The sequence below is a fragment of the Euprymna scolopes genome, chromosome 46 (assembly GCF_053919585.1).
Source record: "Euprymna scolopes isolate OS-2025 chromosome 46, ASM5391958v1, whole genome shotgun sequence".
In the NCBI taxonomy this organism is placed as follows: Eukaryota; Metazoa; Mollusca; class Cephalopoda; order Sepiida; family Sepiolidae; genus Euprymna; species Euprymna scolopes.
The window spans coordinates 14,807,213-14,831,626 of record NC_136527.1 but is presented as its reverse complement, the minus strand read 5'-3'; the positions used below and the strand labels follow the sequence as shown (position 1 = coordinate 14,831,626).

The following is a 24,414-nucleotide window of genomic DNA, read 5'->3' as shown; positions in this document are numbered from 1 at the left end:
TATCTGGCAGACGTCAGAAAAACAAGACAAAACTTTATACTCATGATTCATGTTGTAGAGCAAATATGCAAGGAGCATTTATATACTCTAAATCTATCCTTAAATGAGGTGCCGGCCAGGCCAATATAATATTTTTTGTCGTTTGGGTTTTCTTTAGGTGCGATTTTGGCTTTATATACTACTTCTGTTTGTAGGCATTGTTGATTAAGTGGGCATTCCGATTTGTTGTTGCAGTTGCACTTGTTCTTGTTGGTGTTGTTTGTATTTTCATCTTTGTTAAGTATTTTTCTGTTATGTTTTTTGATTATTTGTTCTAGGTTTTTGTTGAAGATTTTGTGTAGTACGTGGCTGGGTGGGAAGTGGTTTTTTATTAGTTGGAAGAATTTAGTGCCAAGCACATAAATGCTCCTTCACAAACCCTAACCAGACATCAGAAAAACAAGACAAAACTTTATACTCATGATTCAGTGCCTGTAAAAAAAAGGTTGATCTATTTCAGGGGCGCCCATCTATATATATATATAAAAGCAGAAAATGTATGTGTGTATGTATGTACGCTTTTCCCCGATGTCCGCAAAAGGCTTCTTTCAAAGAAGCACTTGCTCGCTTTACAACTTCTTAAAACTTTTTATATCATCTATAAATTGTAATATCTCAAAGTTACCACGGAGCTCGCCTGTCTATTTGATTTTATTCACTTTCAAACCTTAATTATTCCACATTTCCCGCATCGGCATGCGTTACATTCGGTTTTCGGTATAAACAAAAGCGAAACTCGACTCTAATAACAGGCCCAGAGCCAGTTTGTTCAATGTCGACTTCAGACGGGGGAGCGGGTTATTGAAAACAAACAATTGACCTCATTAAAAACTGTCCCGCACAAAATCGCCGTCACGTCAATCAAAAACGCGCACCTGTTTCTTTTTCACACTTTACTATTTTCCAACTGCGCGTCGTAAAAGCTTCGTTTTTTTTTCATGGGCACCTGTTTTTTTTTCACACACACCGAAAAACGCCCGGGCAACGCCGGGTACCCCTCGCTAGTTTATATATATATAAAAGCGAAAATGTGTGTATGTATGTATGTATGTATGTATGAATATTCAAAAAGTGACCGTCTCATCTGCTATTTTGAAAAAAAAAATCTCAAAAAACAAAGGGCAATAACTCAACAATAATTCATATTTAATAGATTTAAATAAGAAAATCAAATTTTATGAGTATTCAAAAAGTGACTGTCTCATCAGCCATCTTGAAAAAAAAATCTCAAAAAACAAAGGGCAATAACTCAACAATAATTCATTCAATAGATTTAAATAAGAAAATCAAATTTTATGAGTATTCAAAAAGTGACATTATAGAAGGCGTTCTTATTTCGTTCTTCCCCTCATCTGTCGACCCCATCGAAGTGCCAAATAAATAAATGAAATATTTTGAACTCATTTTAAAAAAATTTTTTTTTTAGAGACACTCATTTCCTGCCCCGTACCTTCCAATCGATATAACAAATCTTTACAGAGCTGTTACTGACTAGTGGGAATACATTGTCGTCTGCTCTCTGCTCATGCTGTTCCTGCCGTCACATTTTTCCCATTCTGCTCTCTCGCTGTCTTACTGCTCTGTTGCTATCTCCATGTGACGTCACCAGTCCTGCTACCTTCTACTGCTCCTCTCTCTTTTTCACTGCAGGACTGTTGTCTATGCAACATCGCGGCACATTATGGTATAAAAAGATGACTGTTTCATCCGCCATTTTGAAAGAAAATCCTCCAAAACAAAGGGAGATAACTCAATAACAATTCATACATACTAGATTTAGGTAAAACAAAAAAAATGTTTTGGTAGGTAAGTATGAGGATCGAACCCGAACTGTTGAGGCAAAGTTGTAAATTAAAGTGTGAAAAAAAGAGTATGATGGTTTTAACCATTGGGCCACCGCGAGATGCTAACGAAGACACGTTTGAATTTATTTAATTACTTGGATTTGGCAGGTGCACGTTTTAATGACTTAATGAGGTCAAGTTTGACTGCGGAATAGTATTTTAATTTACTGCGGGAATGCTTTTTTTATTTTTATTTTCCCAAGATGTTATAGGAAAAAAACTAACGCACATGCAGCGAGCGACAAATGTTGAATATTTATCTTCCTGAAATCGAGCAAATTAAATAGACAGGCGATCTCCATTGTTAACTCTGAGATATTACAATTTATATGTGATATAAAAAGTTTTAAGAAGTTGTGAACCGACTGACGGCTTCTCTTAAAAAAGCCTTTCTTGGACATACACAAAAAGCGAACATACATTTTCGCTTTTATATATATAGAAAACTACTTAATTTATGTCATTTTTGGAATATGATATTTTCGTTTTATCACGTTCTGGAATCACATCACATCATACAGATTTGTCTTAATTTTTGTTTTTAATAAAAAAAAAAAAAGATTAAAAAAAAAGATATAAAAATGACATCAACTGGAAAGCCCACCTTGATAATGGCATAAAGGCAACCTAATGCCGCCTGCCGCACTTTGGTATACGCAGACCTTTGCTTCCCAGACAGATGAGATCCTTCACCGTCAGACAACTCTGATTCTGAACTGCTCGGATGAAATTTGCGAGCACGTCCACTCTCCGTATCGCTATTGATAAGGTTGCAAAGCAAAGGGTCGTCATCCAGCTTCGCACTCTCATCTTTCTTTACAAGCAGATCATCATCATCAGCATCAACATCTCCATACTTGTTCTCCGTCTTCCGTGTCAACACTTTTTTCTTCCTTTTTTTCTGCTGATGGTGTTGCGGTTTTCCTCCCATGTCCCCATCACCTTTCGTAGAAGGGGACGTGGCTTGCGACAAATTGTACTGGTTCATTGGTATAGGGTACAGGCTCACGGGACCAGTTAGCGGGTAGTTCGGAAGTCCGTGGAACACATAGGCCTGAAAAGATACAAGAATTGTGTTATCTCTGGTTGATGGTATACTAGCGGGGATACCCAGCGTTGCCCGGGTGTGGAGAGGTGGTGTAGTAAGAAACCCGGAGGGGGGGGTCAAATACTGTACGTACCTCCAGTACTATGTGTACAATGTTTTACACAATACCAGTGACGTCATCATTTGGTGTGTGTATTATTTTCTATGTCAACTCTACGGATGCTCAACAGAACCAAAATGATTAATAGAATTAACGCTTATTTTTTGCTATCGGATTTTCATATTTACGTTTATATTACATTGATTTAGAAAAAATATTAATTTAATAAATATATATATTTATTAATCCGTTTGACTTATATTTTTCCTATACAATAAATAAATATATTCTATTATCTGTAAAATGAAACTTATTTTTTTTAATAGTTTTTCAAAACAACAGTAAGGTGGAGAGAGGTGTTGAAAAAAAAGGCAGACATACATACATACATTTAAACAGACAGGTGAGATTTATATAATAGACTAGCGGGAGTACCCGACATTGATCGGGTGTGGATAGGTGGGTGGGTGAGGGGAGAGAAGTGTACAAAAAAAAAAGTGGTAGTAGCGGAGTCCCCAGCGTTGCCTGGGTGTGGAGAGATTGAGGGTGGGGGAATCAAAACAACAGGTAGAGAGAAGTTTTGAAAGAAAAAAAAAGTGGCAGACTCGAACCTGTAACGTGAAGGAAAAAAAGGTGAAAAAAAAAAAACCTAACATCTTAGCTGATGCATCCATTGTGAAACCAGAAGTTGCAAGCATTCAAATTAAGGCTAGTCAATCCAAAAGAGGCGATGACTTGCGAAAACGTTGACACAAAAACCGACCCCCCCTTGTAAAAACCCGCCCAGTTGAGGGTGAAGGAATTAATAATTTCGGCCAATTTTTGGATATTTGCCATCTGGGAGACGGAGGTTCGTAACAATACCAATTTTGTCAGGATCCATCATATGTGTTGAAAGCTTTTGGCAGACATATATACATGATGATTGCAACGTCTTGTCAGACGAGTGCCACTCCCTCAGACACGAGCCCAAAAATTACTTCCATCGCCACAGGACCATTTTAATAGACAAATGCGTGCGGGAGTATCTATACACAGATGATGTTACAGAGTCTTAGCTTTGTACGACAGCTAAGTCTCTTCTCTCGGTTCAAAATGTTGAGATCCAGCAACAAGCAAGAGCAAGATAGCCAGCAACAAGTTAAACTGCAGACCAGCTTAATACAGGTACTGGTCTCCCGCTTTATGGTTTTTTAAATTAGAGATTTGCTTCTGCTAGAAAGGTTGCCTTCACCACGGCTTACGGGAGCCCTCTCCACCCCAGCGCACATGTACATACACACAAACACACATTCACACAAACAAACAAGTGAGATTTATATAATAGACTAGTGGGGGTACCCGGAGTTGCCCGGGTGTGGTAGGGGGGTGGGGGTAAATCAAAACAAAATGGAAAATATAGAATAAGTGAACGTAATAACCCCGTTTAAATATTATTTAAAAAAAAACAACGAAAGTGATGCAAAAGAAAGAAAAAGCGATATTAAAATTTTTTTTTTTAAATCAGAAAAAAAAAAACAGCGAAACATGATGGAAAAATCAAAAATTTTTTAAAAATGAATGAAAAATAAATAACACTGTTTCAATATTAAAACTTTAAAAATCAAAAAAATATATGTATATATATAGGCCACTCGAGGATGAGTGTTAATGAATGTAAGGTGGTAGTTTAACACGGGGGGGGGGGTTAATCATTCTGTACTTTTACCTCACAATTTAATGAACAAAAGATTAAATTTAACTTTAAAATCCTATCCTCATGTTGCTTTTAGCCTTGATAAATGATGACCATCATTATTATTTTTTTTTTTTAATTCATAAAGGAGTTCTTCTGTGAATCGAAAATTGAACAGATACTGCACTTTCTGTAATTTTCTCATAGACCTTATTTACTTGCCTCCCCACGAGAGCAGAGTTAGGCATAAGATCAGTTTCCCGTGTGGAGAAAAATTCAGTTCCTCAAAACAGGGGCACTAGATTGGAACAAAAATAGAAATGACCTCAGTCTAGAAAGATTTCTCCTTTACGAACCATGGGCAGAAAAGATGAAATATAGTGTCAGAACAGGTACTACACTTTTTTTTACTTGGGAGTCACCACTTATCAAGGCCCGAAGGCCACTCGAGGATAAGTGTTAATGAATCTAAGGTGGTAGTTTAGCAATCGTTAATTGTGTAAATTTGGTATAATTTGGATTATTTAAGGGGACGGCTCAACAAGAACTTGTTTACATTGGATTTGCTCTCACAATATCGATTCTTAACTGAATAATCCAAACTAAATTCTGTCTATAATTTCTAATTTCATAATATTAAAAAGTCTAGCAGGGGTAACCGGCGTTACCCGGGGTGTTTAGAGGTGTGTGTGTTTGGGGAGGGGCTAAATCAAAACAAAAGAATAAGTTAAGTAAGTTTAAATATTAAAAAAAAAAAACAATGTTAAAACTTATTACAAAAAAAAATCGAGGGGGGAAAAAAAAAAAACGGTGTTAAAATTTCTTAAAATCTGAAAAACAAAAAAAGAAAACGCGAACATGATGGAAAAAAAAACAAAAAAAAACAAACATGATGCAAAATGAACGATTTTAAAACTTCTTAAAAAAAAAAATCTGAAAAAAAAAACAAAAAAAACAGCAAATGTAAAAAATGGCATAAATAACCATGTTTCAATATTAAAACTTTAAAAATTAAAAAAAATATATATCTGACATCTTGTTACATGGTAAAAAGGGTCTGTCCCCTTTTTCATGTAAGTAAAAACAGAGAGATTTAGTTAAATGTAAAAATGAAATAGAATAGACGAAATTCGAACCTCGTAAATTAGGTTTAGAAATAGATTACGAGAGAGAATTAGAAAATGGAATGTAAAACAAACCATTGTTTAGCTTAGAGATAAAATAATTTTAAGAAAAGGAATGTGCATTTGTCAATTCTGTTATGAAATTGAATTGAAGGAATGCAACTATAGGATAATTTAATAAACATGTTTTTAACATATTGGAAATATAGGTTACTGGGAATATAGGTTAAAATTCCTTTTGTAAACAAAGGAAAAAGTTTTGGACACGCATTTCCAGAACACGTGAAAGAAGACACGTTTTAACATGTGTATGACGTCATGGAAAATGGGAAGTTCTCTATATAGTTAAAAACTTTAGAGTTAAGCAGAGGGAGTCTGAGAGAGAGCCGAGGACGAGAGTCTGGAATCGAGAGATGGGAGTCGAACGTCTGGAAGCGAGACGGTCACCTTTGAAACATAGAATGTAAAACTTTGAATTCCTGACTAAGAAAACCACCGACCGGTCCATGGAAATAAACCCATCATGTGTTTTTATAAACGTCGTCTTTGTGTTGTAATTCTACCAAAAGGTAAAGTGAAATTGTCATTATATGTCTTATATATCCTGTGTTTTTAAATGTCTTCACATACACAATGTCTCTACATCTCATATCTACAATGTGAACACTAAGACTGTCTCAACGCTGTCTCCTCACTCTAAGAGCTTCTATTACACTTCTAAGTATGAACATTTTATAGATATGAATCTCTTCATAACACGAACACAGAACGCAACATCTCTCTTAATAAGACTCTCTAAGACTCACTTTTAATAAGACTTCCTAACAATGAACAATAATAACAACGAACAATAACAACAACAAGAATAATAATAATAATAATGATGAAAACACCTATATAACAATCTCGGCTCCAAAGTGCAATCTTAAGATAACGATGCTGTCACCATATAACGACTGATCTATGATCGCATGAGCGAAATTAGGTCTTTTTTTTTTATATTTAAACTAATTCAAGAAAGAACGTTTTTTTGTGCATGTGTGTAGACTAAATTGTCATGAAGGAACGATTTTTTGCTACCCCTCCCTGTAGAAAAGTGCCCAGTTGAGGGTGAAGAAATTAATGTTTTGGCCAATTTTTCGATATTTGTCGTCCAAAGGGTCGAGCTTCAAAACGATACCAAGCTCATGAAAATTTGTCGCCTCTGTCGAAAGTGTTTGCAAGACATACAAACAAACATACATACATACATTTAAACAGACAGGTGAGATTTATATTATAGACTAGCGGGGGGTACCCGGCGTTGCCCGAGTGTTTGGAGGTGTGTGTGCTCGGACGGGGGTGGGGGATGTTAATCAAAACATAAGAATAAAAAAAACTAATGTAAGGCAAACGAACGATGTTAAATGTAAAAATCGGAAAAACAAAAAAAGAAAACGCGAAACAGAAAAACGAACGTTAAAAAATCTGAAAAATAACCCCCCCGCAAAAAAAAAACATGTGAAAAATGGCTTAAATAACACTGTTTCAATATTAAAATTTTAAAAATCGAAAAAAAAAAAAAAAGAAGACATCTCACGCCACGATTCAAACCCAAAACGTTTAGATAATGAGGCCGCGCTCTAAGCAACTGAGCTAAGACGACGTGGATGAAATTAGGTCAATTTTTAAAATCTTTAAACTAAATCAGGTTTTGATGTTATTTGCACATGCGTAGAAGCGAACTTGTCATGAGAGGACCGTTTTTGCGAACCCCCCCCCTGTAGAAAACTGATGATTTCAGGGTGAAAAAAATTAACGTTTTTGGCCAATTTTTCAATATTTGTCGGGCGAAGGATCGAGCTTTAAAATCCGTGACCAGTGTGGAAAGTTTTTGCGAGACATACAAACACACATTTTCGCTTTTATATATATAGACTAGCGAGGGGTACTCAGCATTGCCTGGGTGTTTGGAGGTATGTGTGAAAACTCCGGGGAAGGGGGGGGGTAAAATAAAAAAAAAAATGTTTTGGTAGGTAAGTATGAGGATCGAACCCGAACCGTTGAGGCAAAGTTGTAAATTAAAGTGTGAAAAAAAAAAGAGTGCGACGGTTTTAACCATCGGGCCACCGCGAGATGCTAACGGAAACACGTTTGAATTTATTTAATTATTTGGATTTGGCAGGTGCGCGTTTTAATGACTTAATGAGGTCAAGTTTGACTACGGGATAGTATTTCATTTACTGCTGAACGCTTTTTTTCCCCCCAAGATGTTATAGGAAAAAAACATGCGACGAGCGACAAATGTTGAATATTTATCTTCCCAAAATCGAGCAAATTAAATAGACAGGCGAGCTTCGTTGTTAACTCTGAGATATTACGATTTATATTTGATATAAAAAGTTTTAAAAAGTTGTGAACTGGCCGATCAGACATACAGAAAAAGCGAACACACACATACATACATTTTCGCTTTTATATTTATAGACTAGCAGGGCTACCCGGCGTTGCTCGGGACCGTATAAACAATGAAAAAACAAAAGCAGATATTGAACATATGTTTTATTCTTAGGGGAGAGGAATCTTTCATCTCAAGTTTTAGCGTTACAAACAAACATTTGTCTTTTATATATATATAGATAATGACAGGTTTTTTGGGGGCCCCCCTCGAAGATAACTGATCAGTTGACCAACTGCTAGTGGTCCGTTTGACGTGAAATTTCGATATTTGTCATCCGGGTGATGGGGCTTCGATATGATACCAAATTTGTCAAGTTTGGTTCCGTCTTTCAAAAGTTTTAGCGTTACAAACAAACATACATACATACACACAGACGTTTGGCTTTTATATATATAGATGAACCTTTGGTTTTGGTTAGGGTCAGGTATATGTTGGTTATGAAGAAAAGTTACCAAGCTAAAGCCGAAGTTTCACGAGTATTTTCTGACAGACAATGGAAATCGCTGGGATATGCCAAAACCTCTTAAGAAAACGAATCCATCTATGAGAATTTCTCGGAACGAATACTTATTTAAATTATTCAAAAAATAAAAATATAATCTTTGGTATATTTATTTTTCTCAATCATCCTTATCATTCTCCTGAGAAAGTCACGTGAAAATGGAGACGAAACATTGAGAATTATCTAAAAAGGTCACACGTTTTCTTTTCCTTGAGTAGCTCCGTATTTATTTATTTTATGTAGAAGACAAAGTTTAACAGACATTTGCTGACAGATAATAGAAATCTCAGCCAATGAAATTCTAGCAAGCAGACAAGGAAAGAAAGGTTTTAGGTTTGGTCAGTTTTGGCTTCATGAATTTTTTGTCGATTTCACTTGGAACCCAAGACCCTCAAAGGTTATAATGAAAAGCCACTCAAGGAAAAAGATTAAGACAAGATGAAATTTTTTTTTTTTTACAAGGTGGTCACCACTTATCAAGGCCCGGAAGCCACTTATGGATAAGGGTTATTGTAAGTACATTACGTTAGTGTGAATATTTTAGAGTGTCTACTTAAGGGGGCGGTGCATCAGGAATTTGTTTACGTTGGACTTGAAGACATCCAGGGTGTAGTCAGGTGGGAAGAAGGCAGACGGAACAGAGTTCCACAGGCGTGCAGTTCTAAGAAAGAAGCTTTGTTCATGGAATCTACGTTTTGATTTAGGCATAGATAAAGAGTGGGGAAAGTTTTTGACAGTGGATTCAGCTAGACGGGGGTTTTTTGTAAAAGATTGGCGAAGGGGGACCAGAGATTGGAGTTCAGACAAGCACCTGTCATGGAAATAACGATAAAACAAAGATAGGCTTGCAATGTCTCTTCTGTGGGAGAGAGGTTGCAGGGAAGAGAAAACGGCATCCCCCACTAAGCCACAAAGTCTATTTTGTACTTTGTCAAGGCAGGATAGGCTGTTTTTAGCAGCTCCTGCCCAGATGTGGCAGCAGTACTCCATCCTTGAATGTACTTGGCTTTTATAAAGATAGAGAACTGCATCAGCAGTGAGATATCTTCTGGAGCCGTAGAAGGATCCCACCATCGTTCCAGCGACCTTGGCAACAGACTTGATGTACGTGTTCCATTTCAGATCAGGAGTGAAGGTCAAGCCCAGAAGCTTGTCAAAACATGGGGCTTCTCCTACACGAGAGCCATCCATTTCAATTGATGCTTTCGTTTTAGATGCATTAAAGGAAATGAGTGTTAGTTAAAAGATGAAGAACATTATGAAAGGATTTAGAATCAAAGCTAAAAGCAAATCGAGGATAAGGGTTAACACATTCGCTGCCAACTACAAGTATTCTCAAACTCTGGCATTTACTTAGCCTTGCCCGCTACGAGTAAACTTGTAGTAACGAAATTCTCTTTCTAATAGTCAATGCGCGCTTGGCACATATCGTAACTGTCTTTAATACACATGGCCGTTAAAACGCTTTGGATAATCACAGATTTCAAAGGGTTTCTGCTTAAATTTAAGTCAGAGAGATAAAACATTGCGGCGATGGGTCAGTTGACAAAGTGGGACCTATTAGATTGAAAACTTTTTGGAACATATCCAAGAAGAAGAAGAAGCTAGTGGTAGATGCACCAGCCGAGATATGGCAACAATACTCCATGCATAGACGAACTGTGGCCGTGAGGAGGTAAGAATACTCTCAGGTGTGAGTAGTCTTCTAGTTCGAGTGAGGGAATCAACCATTTAAGCACTTTCAGTTTTCAAAATATCACAGTTTTGTTCAGAAATGAATATACTTTCAAACAAATTAATAAATAATAACATACATTATATATTTAAAGAGTTTTAAGCAAATAAAGTGATAAAAATGTGAACATCATAAAACGACATTTTCGGTGAGATTTTGTAACGACCCCCACCCCCGATTTCTAAACATTCGTACCGTGTTTTTGTAGAGAATTTTTTTAATGAAATGTCATTTTTTAATAATTTCGAGTGTCCGAAATTCATTTGACCACTCGTTTTTTTTGTTGTGTTAAAAAAAAAGATTTCAAAATGATCTACGTTTATTTACTGTGAAGAATTTTTTAATGAAATTTGGAAATTAGATGTCATTTTTAATAATTTCGAGTGTCCGAAATTCATTTCACCACTCGTTTTTTTTGTTGTGTTAAAAAAAAGATTTCAAAATGATGAGTATTGAAAATTTTGAAAAAAATTTCTTCGGACATTCACTATTAAATAAAACAATCTTTTTACTATGTTTATTCGTAAAAAAGATGATTGGACAGTGTTTTCTTTAGTGGTACGTAGCAATTTAAAAACATAATATCCGAAAAAATCGTTATGAATTTGAATCAAGACTTCTGTAGTAGTAGTAGTGATAGTAGCACTCAGCAGCAGCAGCAGCAATAACATGGCGTAAACAGACGTTTGTTTTTGTTGTTTATTTTTATTCCAAATTGATTTTTTTTTTAATTGAAAATCTGGTTATAAATAAAAATTCTTACATGTTTAGTTAGAGCTATTTTGTTATCAACCATAAAAATATTTTTAAAAATTGGGTAGTAGTAAATTTTAAAATATTTTAACAAGCGAAGATGTGAACTATCATTGTTTTGGTTCACGTGTACGAACGGTAACACACTTCTAATTTTCGTCCCTTAAAAAATGTTTTCAGTGAATTATTATCGAATGGAAACTAATCTACCCGATTATTAAAAAAAATAAAATTAAATTAAAAAAATCAATATTTAAATATTTGTAGGAGATGCTCAGTTAAAAAATAATAACGGTAGGAAAAGACATGAAATGTAATTAAAAATCAAAATAACATTAATTCAAAATTTTTAACAATTTGTCAGCTTTAGCAAAAACTTGTTTCTTTTTTTATATTTAAATAGAATTTAAATACTTGATATTTTTCCAAGCATCAGGTTTTCTGTTAGAGGGACGTCACTTTTTTAAATAACATTTATTTTTGTCTGTTTGTCATAATTCTTGTAAAGTTTCACAATGGGTATCAAACACCCTCTTAAAAAAAAACTCGCTTAATTCTATTTCTAATCCTAGGTACGAGTGGCAAGCCTCCTCCTCCTAAAACCTTTAGCCTTAACAATAACGCTAAGTACAAGTGGCAAAGCTCCCCACTAAACAAACTTCATCTGTGAGCTCATATAAACGTAAAAAAAAAAGCATAAAAAACATTTAAAGAAAAGTGCACATGATTAATCCCCCCCACCCCAAATAAATTGGTCAACTGTCCTAAAATGCTAGGATCATCTTGAAATGGTGAATTATTTTACATTTATGTGAAACCAACCCCCACTCTAAATTCTAAAATTGTTTTTGTTTTGTTTCTATCAAGTCTTCAGGATGTTCACACATAATTTTCCTTAGCTCTATCATTAACCCAAAGTCAGAGTGGCAACCTCCCTACCTTCTCATAATTGCACAAAGACCCTCTTAAAACCACGCATAATCATCTTTTAGAAAACAAACAAACAAACAAAAAAAAAAACACCCAGAATTTATCTATCATAGGAAAAAAGGGGAAGGGGTAACTGCCCTAAAATGCTCGAATGATTCAAAATGGGAAATCATTTTACATTAAATTCTAAAATAATTTTTGTTTATTCTTTTATTAAAGTTTTTCAAGTTGTTCACATGCGCTTGTCTATAAAGGTAGAATCACGTATTTTGGAGAGGTGGTCAGATGGGGAGGGGTAACAGAAGGTATTAATCTACAATAATACCAAAGAAATATTGCAATATATTCATTTTTAAACAATTCTAGATTTCGATTTCAGTTTTTGGCACATAAAATGCATTACAACTAAACTTTGAGTTCTCTAACTTCTTTTCTTTTAATGAATACATGGCATTTTTAAGCAATCGCAGCATATTTATGTGCATTTACTGCAGATTATTTGGAAACCATTTCTGGAGATTTTCAGTAGCATATTCAGATTTCTTGCACAAAAATACACTTATATGGTAAATTTCATTGCTTAGTCTTGTGTTTTAACAAAGATATGACAGTTTTACTTAAAAACTAGTGCAAAAAATGTGACAAAACGCATATGGTCTTAAAGAGGGGAAAATATCCAAACATGCAGGGCATAAAAAATAGTCATAACTTCCTTGATTTTAATTGGATTTTAAAAATTTAAAAAGATTCTTTCTTAGCTCATCAAGCTCTTTCTATATATACCAATATTGAAATATTTTAAGCCATTTAAATTTTTTCATGTGTATTGCTAATTTAACTTGAACTGGCATCTCAAAATAAATAATTATATATATATATATATATATATATATATATATATATATATATATATCCATATTATATTCATATACATTATATGTTGACTTAGCGTTTATTGGAACAAGATTTTGTAGTTGCTAAATAGAGTTTTCAGATAAAAAACAATGGTTTCTGCTGATTGTTTTTGTCAATTCTAATAAATTACAATAGTGGCTTTTTATATTATATTCATATGTCTTATTGGGTTTGTTTTACTGTACACATAGATTCGAAAAAGTTGTCAAAAAACAAATATATAACAAATAAATGTTATCAAAGGCAAGATAAGTTACTTTTCTACCTAACTGGATATATTTTTCGTATTTTTATTCAATATAACATGTTTATTCAGCTAGAAAAACATACAGTGTTTACCGATGTATTGGAAAATTCAAAATGGCGCCCGACTCTCTCTTTAACACAGTAAGTTCAGGAAAAGGTGTTATAAATAATAAACTAGACAAAATACTGTGAGAAATTCGCTCAATATATGTTACCGTGACATAAATTGATATATATTCTGTGTTTTTTTAATAGTATGTTGTCTAGTTTATTATTTATAACACCTTTTCCTAAACTTACCATGTTAAAGAGAGAGTCGGGCGCCATTTTGAATTTTCCAATACATCGGTAAACACTGTATGTTTTTCGAGCTGAATAAACATGTTAAATTGAATAAAAACACAAAAAATATATCCAGTTTGGTAGAAAAGTAACTTATCTTGCCTTTGATCACATTTATTTGTTATATATTTGTTTTTTGACAACTTTTTCGAATCTATGTGTACAGTAATACAAACCCGTCTTATTTGTTGACTTTATTTTTCGGAAATTGCAGAAAAACAGCTTGGCAGTGACAATAAATTGCATAGAGCTATAGCTGTGAATATGTTAATGAAATGGATTGTCAGTTGAATGATGAAGAATATTATGAGAGGAATATAAAAATGATGAATGGAATGGAGACGGTTTGTGACAAGATTTTGTTGACGTTAGATTTAAAGAAACATGTTGTAGTTTGCTGGGAAGTAACCTTGTGGTAATGCATTCCACAAGTTTGAAGTTCTTTTTTAAATTTTTTTTTATTACATTTTCACCCCAAACAAGGTACAGTGTCACTTTGATGTAGGGGGCTACTGTCTGGGACATAAGTTACAGGGATACTTTTGGCTAAGATCAAAGTGTAGTATCTGTTCTCAGACACAAAACTTTTGCTCATTTGGAAGGGATCCACCACCGGGCTCTTGGGCTAGGTTAAGGTGTTCACTTACTAACCTTCGTTAGCAAGGACCAGATCCCCTCTTTTGGGGAGTCAGGACCTCAAGGACCGACTCCACATTTGTGGGAGCTCGGACCCGAAAACCGATCCCTTTCTCTGGGAGTCTGGAATTTCGGGACCGGCACCACTAGTTGGCAGTTGTGACCTGCTTTTTGTTGTTTTTTTTCTTGCTTTTTCTTCGTTTCGGTCTCACCTCTCGAGACTGGGATAGTCTACTCTCTCACCTCTTAATTGCCTGAGCAGCACTCTGACCTGCCAGGCTAAAACTTTGTCTATTTTCGCTGCTCTCCCGTTGGATCGAGCAGACAGGGTTCTCTTTCCCACTTCCGTTGGGTAGTCATGCAGAGTCTAACATCACAAGTGCATTTGACAAGTTTTATCACCACACAAGCATAAGTGCCCAGCATATAAAATCAACAGTATCTTTGCATTTTAAACTTTAATTACAGCAATTATATATAAAAAATAAACAGTAGGTTCTCTACAGTGCAATGTAGACTACAATGTATTGTGAACTAAGTTACTGTGGTGAGACATGTGAAGCAGGCAATCAATCGATTTGATTAAAAATGGCGATTTCACCTATTTTGATGACAATAAAAATTTTGAAAGTGTAGAATATTCATTCATCCTCATCTAATCTTCCATAACGGATACATGCAATATAACCTTTTTTCGCTATTTTCATTTTTTGATGTCTTGATTAAACTGTACAAGTGCCTAAACAGTTATACGATTAAATTTGTTTTTTAATTTGATAAAAAGATATGCTATTAAGAAATAAAAAAAATAATAATTGATAAAAAAAAGATCGTAATAGATTACGAAGGTTTAAATAAACAAACAAACAAAAAAAGATAACTATATTTAAAAAAACAAAAAAAAAACAAAACTTAAATGTTTGAAAAAATATATTAACAAAAACTTTAATAAAATTTATAAAAAAAAAAATATAAAAATATAATGCTTCTACACTTTATTGCCGAAATTGGAGACGCCATTTTATTTCACGCACCTGCTCTCCAAATTTAGAGGGAGAACATTATATCAAACTATGGCCGAAGCATGAAAAAAATTTAAAAAATTAAACTTCCGGAAAGAATTATGAAAAAAAGTAAAGAAAGTCAAAGAGAACATATATCCGTAATTGTTTAATTGGAAATGTTTCGTTTTTCATGAAACATTGTTTGTTTGTTTTTTTTTTTGTTTTTCTTTGTAGTGTAGAATATTCATTCATCCTCATCTAATCTTCTGCAATGTCGGATCTCCCTGCTAATATTTTTTATAAAAACATGCGTTATTCGCTTATTTCATATAGCTTTCAATTCCAACACAGATAATTAATTCTCAGGAGAGAATTAATGATGATGAAAACCCTGCACTAATGACACCAAAAACTCAAAGAAAAGACTCGTCAAGCAGACGTAACAGATGTCATATCAACCCCTTGATCTAAAGGGGATGTGCTTATTGTATTATTGTTTACTAGCATGGACACCCTGCATTGCCCGGGTGGATATGAAGTTCGGTTTGGACACAGCTGCTATACAAAGAATGAAACAAGTAGGTAACAACTTCCTCACCAGGTATTTCGGCAGCCCATGCACTTGAACCCCCCCCTCCAAAGAAAAAATAAATCAATAAAAAAATTTTTTTATTTCAATCAAAATAACAGTGAGTGCCCATGAAGCCGCAAAAAAAAAAATATTAAACCGCCTAAGCAGGTTCGAACCTGAAACGTGAAGGGGAGGGGGGGATGTTACTGGCAAACGCTTTTGCCTACTGGACCACGATGACTTATTATGTCACGACCCTTCAAAATAATGTTTTTATACATACTTTGCTCTGCATGTGTGATTTGCAAAAATTTTGACACAAAAAAGAGAAATGGTCCAATTGACCACCACAGAATTTATCTTTTTTTCTAATTTTCACATATTTTTTGTCCAAGACATCGCTTTTTAAGATGGTACCGGTTTCGACCCGGTCCGATGCGGCTGATGAAAGTTTTTAGCGAACATATAAACGCACACAAATCGAATTGACATTTGAGATTTACATAATAGACTAGCAGGGGTATCCAGCATTGCTCGGGTGTGGAGAGGTTTTATCAAGCAACCCAGCTTTAAAAAATAACAAAAAAAAAAAAATGGTAAATGATCACATTACACAACAGAAAAAAAAAAAATGTTCTTACCCAAACACCGGAGAGCAAAGGACCAAGGTTGTCTGTGGGTACAAAGCGTGTGGCCACGACAACATTATGCAAACCACGTAATGTATGACAAAGAATCTGGAAAGAAAATTAAAAGAAATAAAAAAACAAAACAATAAAGAAAATTATCATCTCAAAAGCCATTCTTAACATAGGGAGGGAGGAGCGCTTTTTGTTTTAAAAACTTTTCTAAACTTTCACTCAACAAGTTTATAAACAATTCAACATTTGCCGAAGTAAATTTTTTTTAATTCGAAACTTCTTCACATCCTCTTTAGAAGAAAGCTTAACATTTGCCCAAAATGATAGACTGAATTATCTCCCCTATTTTCAAAGAAATCTTAACACCGAATTATCTCCCTTATTTTTAGATAATTCTTCAAAATTAGTTAATACTAGCGGCTGTGCCGCGTCACAGCACACAATGCCAACTCAAACACAAAATCGAGTACACTCAACATGAAGTACACTCAACATCGTCTTACCATCAACGCTTACCTTGTGAACTCTGAGTATAGGAAATTCCCATATGCACAAAACAAAATCACCGCCCCCCCCCCCCAAATACCCTAAGGGTAAGGATAATAAGTAAACGTTGGATAAAATGATGGTTAAAATCCGTAGACATACGTGTTATCCATTACGCCACAAGTCCTGTCCGTATGCCGAAAGATTTTACCGCAACTGTATACAGACTGTGCTAAATTCCGTTGACATGGGCAGGTAACTTTTTTGACAATTGAATGAAATGGCCCAAAAACTCTTATTTCAGGCTTTTTTGTGTGACTCTGCGTTGTTCGTTATGAACCATATATAGATAAGGACAATCTAGGGGCTCACACCTTTCAGGGGAAAACAAATTTTTTTCAATTCGGTGCATCCGTTTGAAAGTTTTATTGGTATACACACACACACACACATAGATAAATAAATAAATATACATTTAGAATTTTATTAATTAGATAACATGATAAAACAGTGCTTATGCAGTATAATGAAGCAAAAACACTGGTACTTGTACAGTTTAATCAAGGCATCAAAAAAAGTTGAAAACATGTTCTCCAAAAAAAAAATTTCACTTAATTTCATCAAGTAGTTTTTTTTTACAGCAAAAAAACAATTTGTTATGATACCGAGCAAAAGGTTTGATTTTTTAGGAAGAAAAGCTAGTATTAAAGATAGGGAGGTAGTGTCGGCGCTTTAACTGGAGTTATCTCCCTTTGTCATTTTTACAATTCAAACAAATTTTTTTTTTTAAATCCAAGATGTCCGCCTTCAACGTGCTCTCATAAAAACGTGTTTTTCCACTGTAAAAAAAAAAAATACTTGATTAAATTAAGTGAAATTTTTTTTTCCTGAGAACTTTGTTCCATAACGGATACATACAATTTAAACTTTTTTCGATATTTTCATTTTTAATACCTTCAGATCAGGAGTGAAGGTCAAGCCCAGAAGCTTGTCAGCGCTTTAACTGGAGTTAAACGTGGCGTGTTTAACAAATTCCATAATGGCTGACTTCAACGCGCTCTCATAAAAATGTGTTTTTCCGCCGTAAAAAACAAACTACTCGATCAAATTAAGTCAAATTTTTTTTTTTTTAGAGATCTTCAGTCCAAAACGGATACGTACAATATAACCTTTTTTCGATATTTTCATTTTTTAATGTCTTGATTAAACTGTACAAGTACCAAAACACTATTATGTACTTACATATGTCAAAATCAGTAAAAAAAAATTACGAAAAATGACTGAGTGGAAGATCTGCTAGAAATTTAATTTATTTTTTTTTAACAAAATTCCAGCACTAAAAATCCCAACCCAGATAATTCTCAGGAGAGATTTGCATTTTCTATTTTGAAATAGCCGATTACAATTATTTTGTCAAAATCATAGACTGCAGTTACCTCCCCTGGATTTTAAGAAATCTTCAACACTAGCATGTCAATAGTATAGACTATTTTGCAATTTTGTAATTTTTCGAATTTATATAAATTTCGACATTACTAGTGTTGGCACGATTAATTGGGATCGGAAAAATCAAAACTTTTGTGCCTATTTTCTGATTCCAAAAGATTCTTTTAATTGTTTTTGTATTTAATTTTGTTTTAAGCAAAATTATCCACTGCTGATAATGATAAATCTATATATCTATAAAAGTGAAAGTATCTGTCTGTCTGTGTGTCTATGTACATTTCCTTACACAATAACTCTGTCAATTTTCAGGCTACAGACTCGAAATTTACTCAGAGTACTGAGATTTGGAAAAAATCTTTGTAATCAGTTTTCGGCAAGAAATTTGGCTGTCAACGATGTGGGGAGTTGGGTAGCAAGATGTCGGTTCTCTACGAAACTCCTCCGACAATTTTGGGTCTAAACACTTGAAATTTTAGATATAGGTTCCTTGGACATGGATCTAACTTAATAACTTGATTTAAGCCCAAAAATATAAATGTTAAGGGGTCATAATAGGGGTCAAAGTTGTTTTTTAAATATACCTCTGCGGTCTCTTTTTGAAATTTTATATAAAGGGTATTCAGAGATAGGGCAAACTTTTTAATCGGTTTGGGTCGAAAATTTGGGCGAACAGAGGCGACGGATTTTCACAAGATCAGTATCGTTTTGAAGCTCAACCGAAAAATTGACTAAAAACATTAATTTCTTCACCCTCAACTGGGCACTTTTCTACAGGGAGGGGTCGCTTTTTTCGCCGATATTTTCAAAAGTCATCCCCTCTTTTCGATTGTCTAGCCTTAATTTAAACCTACGTCACTTCCGGTTTGGCGGTGGTCGTAACAGCAAAGACGTCACGTTTTTTCACGTTCTTTTCCTCCTTCGCAGTACAGGTTTGAGCCTGCCTTCCTACTACCACTTTTTTTTTTTTTGGCTCAACATACACCTCCAAACATCCGGGCAATGCCAGGCACCCAGGCTAGTAGTAAAAACACACTTTATGTAGGGGACCACTATCAGGGACAAAAGCTACAGGGGTACTATGTGGGGAGTTGGGCAGTAAGATGTCAGTTCACGTTACACTTGAACTTCTGCATGTCAGTACAGTTGGAGACTAGTGTTGGGGCGATTAATTGGGATTGGAAAAATCGGAACTTTTTAGGGTATCGGAATCAGAAAAATTTGTGCTTATTTTCTGATCCCAAAAGATTCTTTTTTTTTTTTTAATTACATTTTCACCCCAAACAAGGCACGTTGCCACTTTGCGTTGGGGGCTACTATTGGGGACATAAGCTACAAGGGTACTATGTGGGGAGTTGGGTAGCAAGATGTCGGTTCACGTTACACTTTAACTTCTGCATGTCAGTACTGTTGGGGAAGCAGGAAACTGGAAGGGAATTCCAAAGTCTAGGAGTTCTGGGGAAGAAACTACTGGAGTAGAAGTTCGTGGAGGGGGTACAAGTTCCTCGGAGCATTCACCGTTAAAGTACTTGTAGAAAAGGCAGAGGGATGCAACGTTTCGTCGATGGGACAGAGGCTGAAGTTTAGATGACAGTTCAGGACTTATTAGGTTGGCGACTCTCTTTTGAACCTTTTCTAGGAGCGAGAGGCTAGTTGCAGGAGCCCAAATTGTGTCAACGTTTAGAAAGCCATTCTTAACATGGGGAGGGAGAGGGTGTTTTCTATTCTTTGTTCGCGCTTAACCATTTAATAATAAATAAATAAATAAAATCGTAAAACTTGAATTTAACGGTAACAAAGTGCATAAGCACCAGCAATTTTTATTTTTTATTTTTATTTTTTTGTAAAGTTAATTTTTTTAAATTGTTGTAATCTGTTTTTATTATTTAACTTTTTAAAAGCGTATACATATATTATATACTAATCTATATATCTATAAAAGTGAACATGTCTGTGTGTGTGTGTGTCTGTGTATATTTCCCTACGCAATAACTCTGTCAATTTTAAGTCTACTGACTCGAAATCTGATATACAGGGTACTGAGATTTGGGAAAATCTATGTCATCAGTTTTTGGTCAGAAATTTCGCTGTTAAGGGGTCAAAGTTCAACGATTTGACCTTTGAGAACTCTACCAAACTCCTCCAACAATTTTGGGTCGAAACACTTGAAATTTTAAATATAGGTTCCTTGGACATGGATCTAACTTAATAACTTGATTTGAGCCCAGAACAACAAATGTTGAGGGGTCATAATAGGAGTCAAACAGCAAAAAAAAAAAAAAAAAAACTACATGATCCCGTTAATTTTCATGATTTTTGGTATTCATACTAATTTCAACATGACATGTAAGTACATAATAATGTTTTCACCTGAAATGTGGTCCATTAAAAGATCACCAATGTAAACAAGCACCTCAATTTTATTTAAATGCTTTGTGAAAGGGATTGATTCGTACGCAATGAGTGGGATATATACATACCCTGCAGTTAGCCATTGGGTCCATCGAGAGGCTTGGAATGTCATAGAGAATCTTGTGGAAAATATCCAGGCACGTCAACACGTATTTTTCGTCGAGGTACGGTGAATTAGGAGTTCTTGATGCAAGTAAATAAATAAAGAAAGAAAAGAATTTAAAAAAAAAAAAACTATTAAAAAGAGAGGAGGAAAGAGAGGTAGGGGAAGAGGGGGAAAGAGAGTGACAGAGGTGAAAGGAGGGAGGAGGGGAATGAGAAAGTGAGGGAGAGAAGGAGGAAAGATAGAGAGAAGGAGGAAATGGGAAAGAGAGAAGGGGGAAGAGAGGAAGGGGGAAAAGAGACGGATGGGAAGAGACAGAGAGTAGGAAGCAAGAGACGGGGGGGGGCATTGAGAGAAGGGTAGGAAACGACAGAGAGAAGGGGTGAATAAAGAAAGAGAAGAGTGGGAAGTGAGAGAGAGAGAGAGAGAAAGGGGAAAGAGACAGAGAGTGACGTCAGAAAAGTGAGCTCAGATTACACGTAGAAAGTAGAGGAGTGAAAGCACTACCCAGACCTCCACTGAATGAGTGCAAAGAGGACTAGGTTTATTGCCACTCAAATTCCATTGAAGACCAATATTCGCTGCCAAGGGGAAATTAATAGTAAGCGGCTGTTGCTATAACGCAAATTCTTCTGCAAAGGATCGAAAGAGGGAGAGAGTACTGGAAATTTGGGGAGACTTGTTGTCACTCGGACTCCAGACAAAGCCACAACTTGTTCTCAAAGAGAAATCTTAGATCATAGAGCCTATGTGAATACTCCTAGTGAGTTAATAATAAGGATGATGGTGATCGTGTTATTTTGTTGCTCTACCGGAAAACACCGGAAAGTAAAATAGTTGGTAATTATAATGGTTGGTTATTATGATTTGTAAAAGTAGAACGTCGGAATGAATGTTATCAAAATGAAATAATTATTTCCAGTTGAAATATTTACATTTAATAGTTTTTAAGAATGTAACTTGATGGATGAAAAGTCATTTTTTCACTAAGAATGCATCGAGCAGTTTTAGGACAAAGAAAATGGATAAACATGTAGATAGTGACGTCAGAAAAGGAAGTGAATTTTAGATTACACGTAGAAAGTCTGAAACTGAGAGTTCATATTTACAATGCCTCCCCATGAGGGCAAAGTTAGGCAGCAGGGTCGTTTCTGAACGCCGAGAAAAGGAACAAAAATAAAAATTGTTTCAGTCGTGAAAGATTTCTCCTCCACTAACAGAGAACAAGAAATTGAAGTGCAGCTTTGTGAAGTAGAGACGATGGCAGTCCGGGAAAACCACAATAAATGTAAAAATGAAACATGTGTAAGTTATATTGTGACATTTGGTACCAGTTGTTATGCTTATGATATGAGTTGGGAAGGGGTAAAGAGAGATAGAGAAGGAGGAAGAGAGGGAGAGGAAAGAGAAAGAGAGAGAGATGAGGGGGAGAGGAGTGGTGAGAGAGAAACGTTTCTTACTTGATGGTGATATTCTCCAAGCAGTGAAGAACACCGTTCAACAACTCCTCGTCCGTACTCTCGCACAACTGCACCAAAATACCCCCGTGCTCTCCCAACAGAGACTCATGAAACTAAAAAAAACAAACAAAAAAAGAGAAAAAAAATACAGAATTACAAATTTTTTTCAAAGCAAAACTAAAATGGGTAAATACATTTTTTTTTTTCTGCATTCAACTCAGATTCATTTGATTATGAAATTTATACAGAGTGGAACGATAAAACTGTCGTCCTAGAAAAGACAACATGATTCCATTTCCATTTGATGAAAACTGGGTTTCTTTTTTTTGTTGCAGACTATCTACTAGTTGGCTAATTGTGTACAAATCTCAAGACCAATAACAGCCTTCTGAAAGTGACACAATATTTAACATGTGAGATCGGAGATGCGCCACTACCGATCAAAGTTATGACTACAGGACCATTGCCAGCACCTTCAAAATGAATCGCTGGATTGTCACGAATAACAGGGACATGCCAAGAGTGATGAAAACGAAGTTTACAGCCACGTTTATGGTCTTTGGTGTGAGAGCCACATGATACCACTTCACATTTTCGAAGTCGGATTGAAAGTCAACACCAAAGTGTACCTGGATGTGCTGAAGAGTGTGGTGATCCCCTGGTGCAATCAGGTGACTACTGAATTTGAGTTCAGCACCATACAAAACTGCTAAACAGACATACACGGAAAATTTTGGACAAATATGGTAAAATAGTCCCAAAAATGTAGTGTTTTTATTAACCCTAAAAGAGCCCCTGGGGCACACCCAAGAGTTATCATGAAGTATAGACAAACAAAATTATATAGAAATCAGTTAGTTACAACTTTTCAGAAAGTTTTATAAAAATCCAAGGCATCAATTTTTTTTTAATAAGCACAAAAGTGTCAATTTTAGCCATTTTAACCCGAAAAGCACCCCTAGAGGGGCAACTTAATTTTTCTCCGGAAAATCCGTTCTGTTACTTTTTTTTACTCATATTATGTTTAATGTTTGTGCAAAATTAAAAAAATTTCCAACATGTAGTTATTGAGAAAAGTGCGGACAGGCAAAGGGACAAGGGTGAATTTACAGGTCCACCCTCCTTTTGTCAGGAGACCAACAACACTATAAACATTTTTGTATTGGGGTGTATAAACACCCCATGGGACTAGCCATGTTTGGAACACGCAGGTGACTAACGCAGCATTAATAATCACAAATGCTAAAATACAATTTCTGAAAAAACATTAAAAATAAAATTCCTCGGCTTGTAACATCAATGGGTCACAAAGATTCTAAGATGGTCCAGCCACAAGTAACGACTCGCTAAGTAATAGAGTTCCTATTCACAATGACTCCCCACGGGACAGAGTTAGACACCAAGGTCGTTTTTTAACGTGGAGAAAAGGAACAAAAATAAAAATTGTCTCAGTCGTGAAGGATTTCTTCTCCACTGACAGAGAACAAGAAATTGAAGTGCAGCATCTGAAGAACAGATACTACACTTTGATCTTGGCCAAAAGGCTAAGAATCTCAAACAGAATTTTTGTAATAGAGTTAATAATCACAAATGCTAAAATACAATTTCTGAAAAAACATTAAAAATACAATTCCTCAGCTTGTAACGCCGATGGGTCACAAAGATTCTAAGATGGTCCAGTCACAAGTAACGACTCGCTAAGTCACAAGTAACAACTTGCTAAGTAATGGAGTTAGTAAGATTAACTTAATATTAAAAGCAATTTTTTAACAATGAAATTATTTGCGTCATACTCACCCGTCTGAGTTTGCCTCCCCGTTCATATAAAAGAGTGGCGAGCGCCCGGAGGACGTAAGGGTGGGTGCACTTTGAGCAGCGGTCCAGGCAGTCAATCATGAATTCCGTAAGTTGAAACAGGCATTTTTCATCAGGACACGTCTGAATAGATCAGGTCGGGTTATCAAG

The 24,414-nt window shown here is 35.3% G+C and overlaps 1 protein-coding gene and 1 pseudogene across 1 annotated transcript in view; both read right to left on the bottom strand.

Moving 5' to 3' along the window:
- LOC145270750 (HEAT repeat-containing protein 6-like) overlaps positions 1-24,414 on the bottom strand; it is a 138,828-nt gene that overhangs the window by 100,268 nt on the left and 14,146 nt on the right. Inside the window, exons 3-7 of the mRNA XM_080126350.1 lie at positions 24,247-24,387; positions 22,450-22,562; positions 20,955-21,069; positions 16,546-16,641; positions 2,488-2,937 (exon numbers count right to left, since the gene is read on the bottom strand). Coding sequence (XP_079982476.1) covers positions 2,488-2,937; positions 16,546-16,641; positions 20,955-21,069; positions 22,450-22,562; positions 24,247-24,387 — 915 coding nt within the window. The remainder of the gene's footprint in view (positions 1-2,487; positions 2,938-16,545; positions 16,642-20,954; positions 21,070-22,449; positions 22,563-24,246; positions 24,388-24,414) is intronic.
- LOC145271918 (U2 spliceosomal RNA) lies at positions 23,787-24,005 on the bottom strand (annotated as a pseudogene).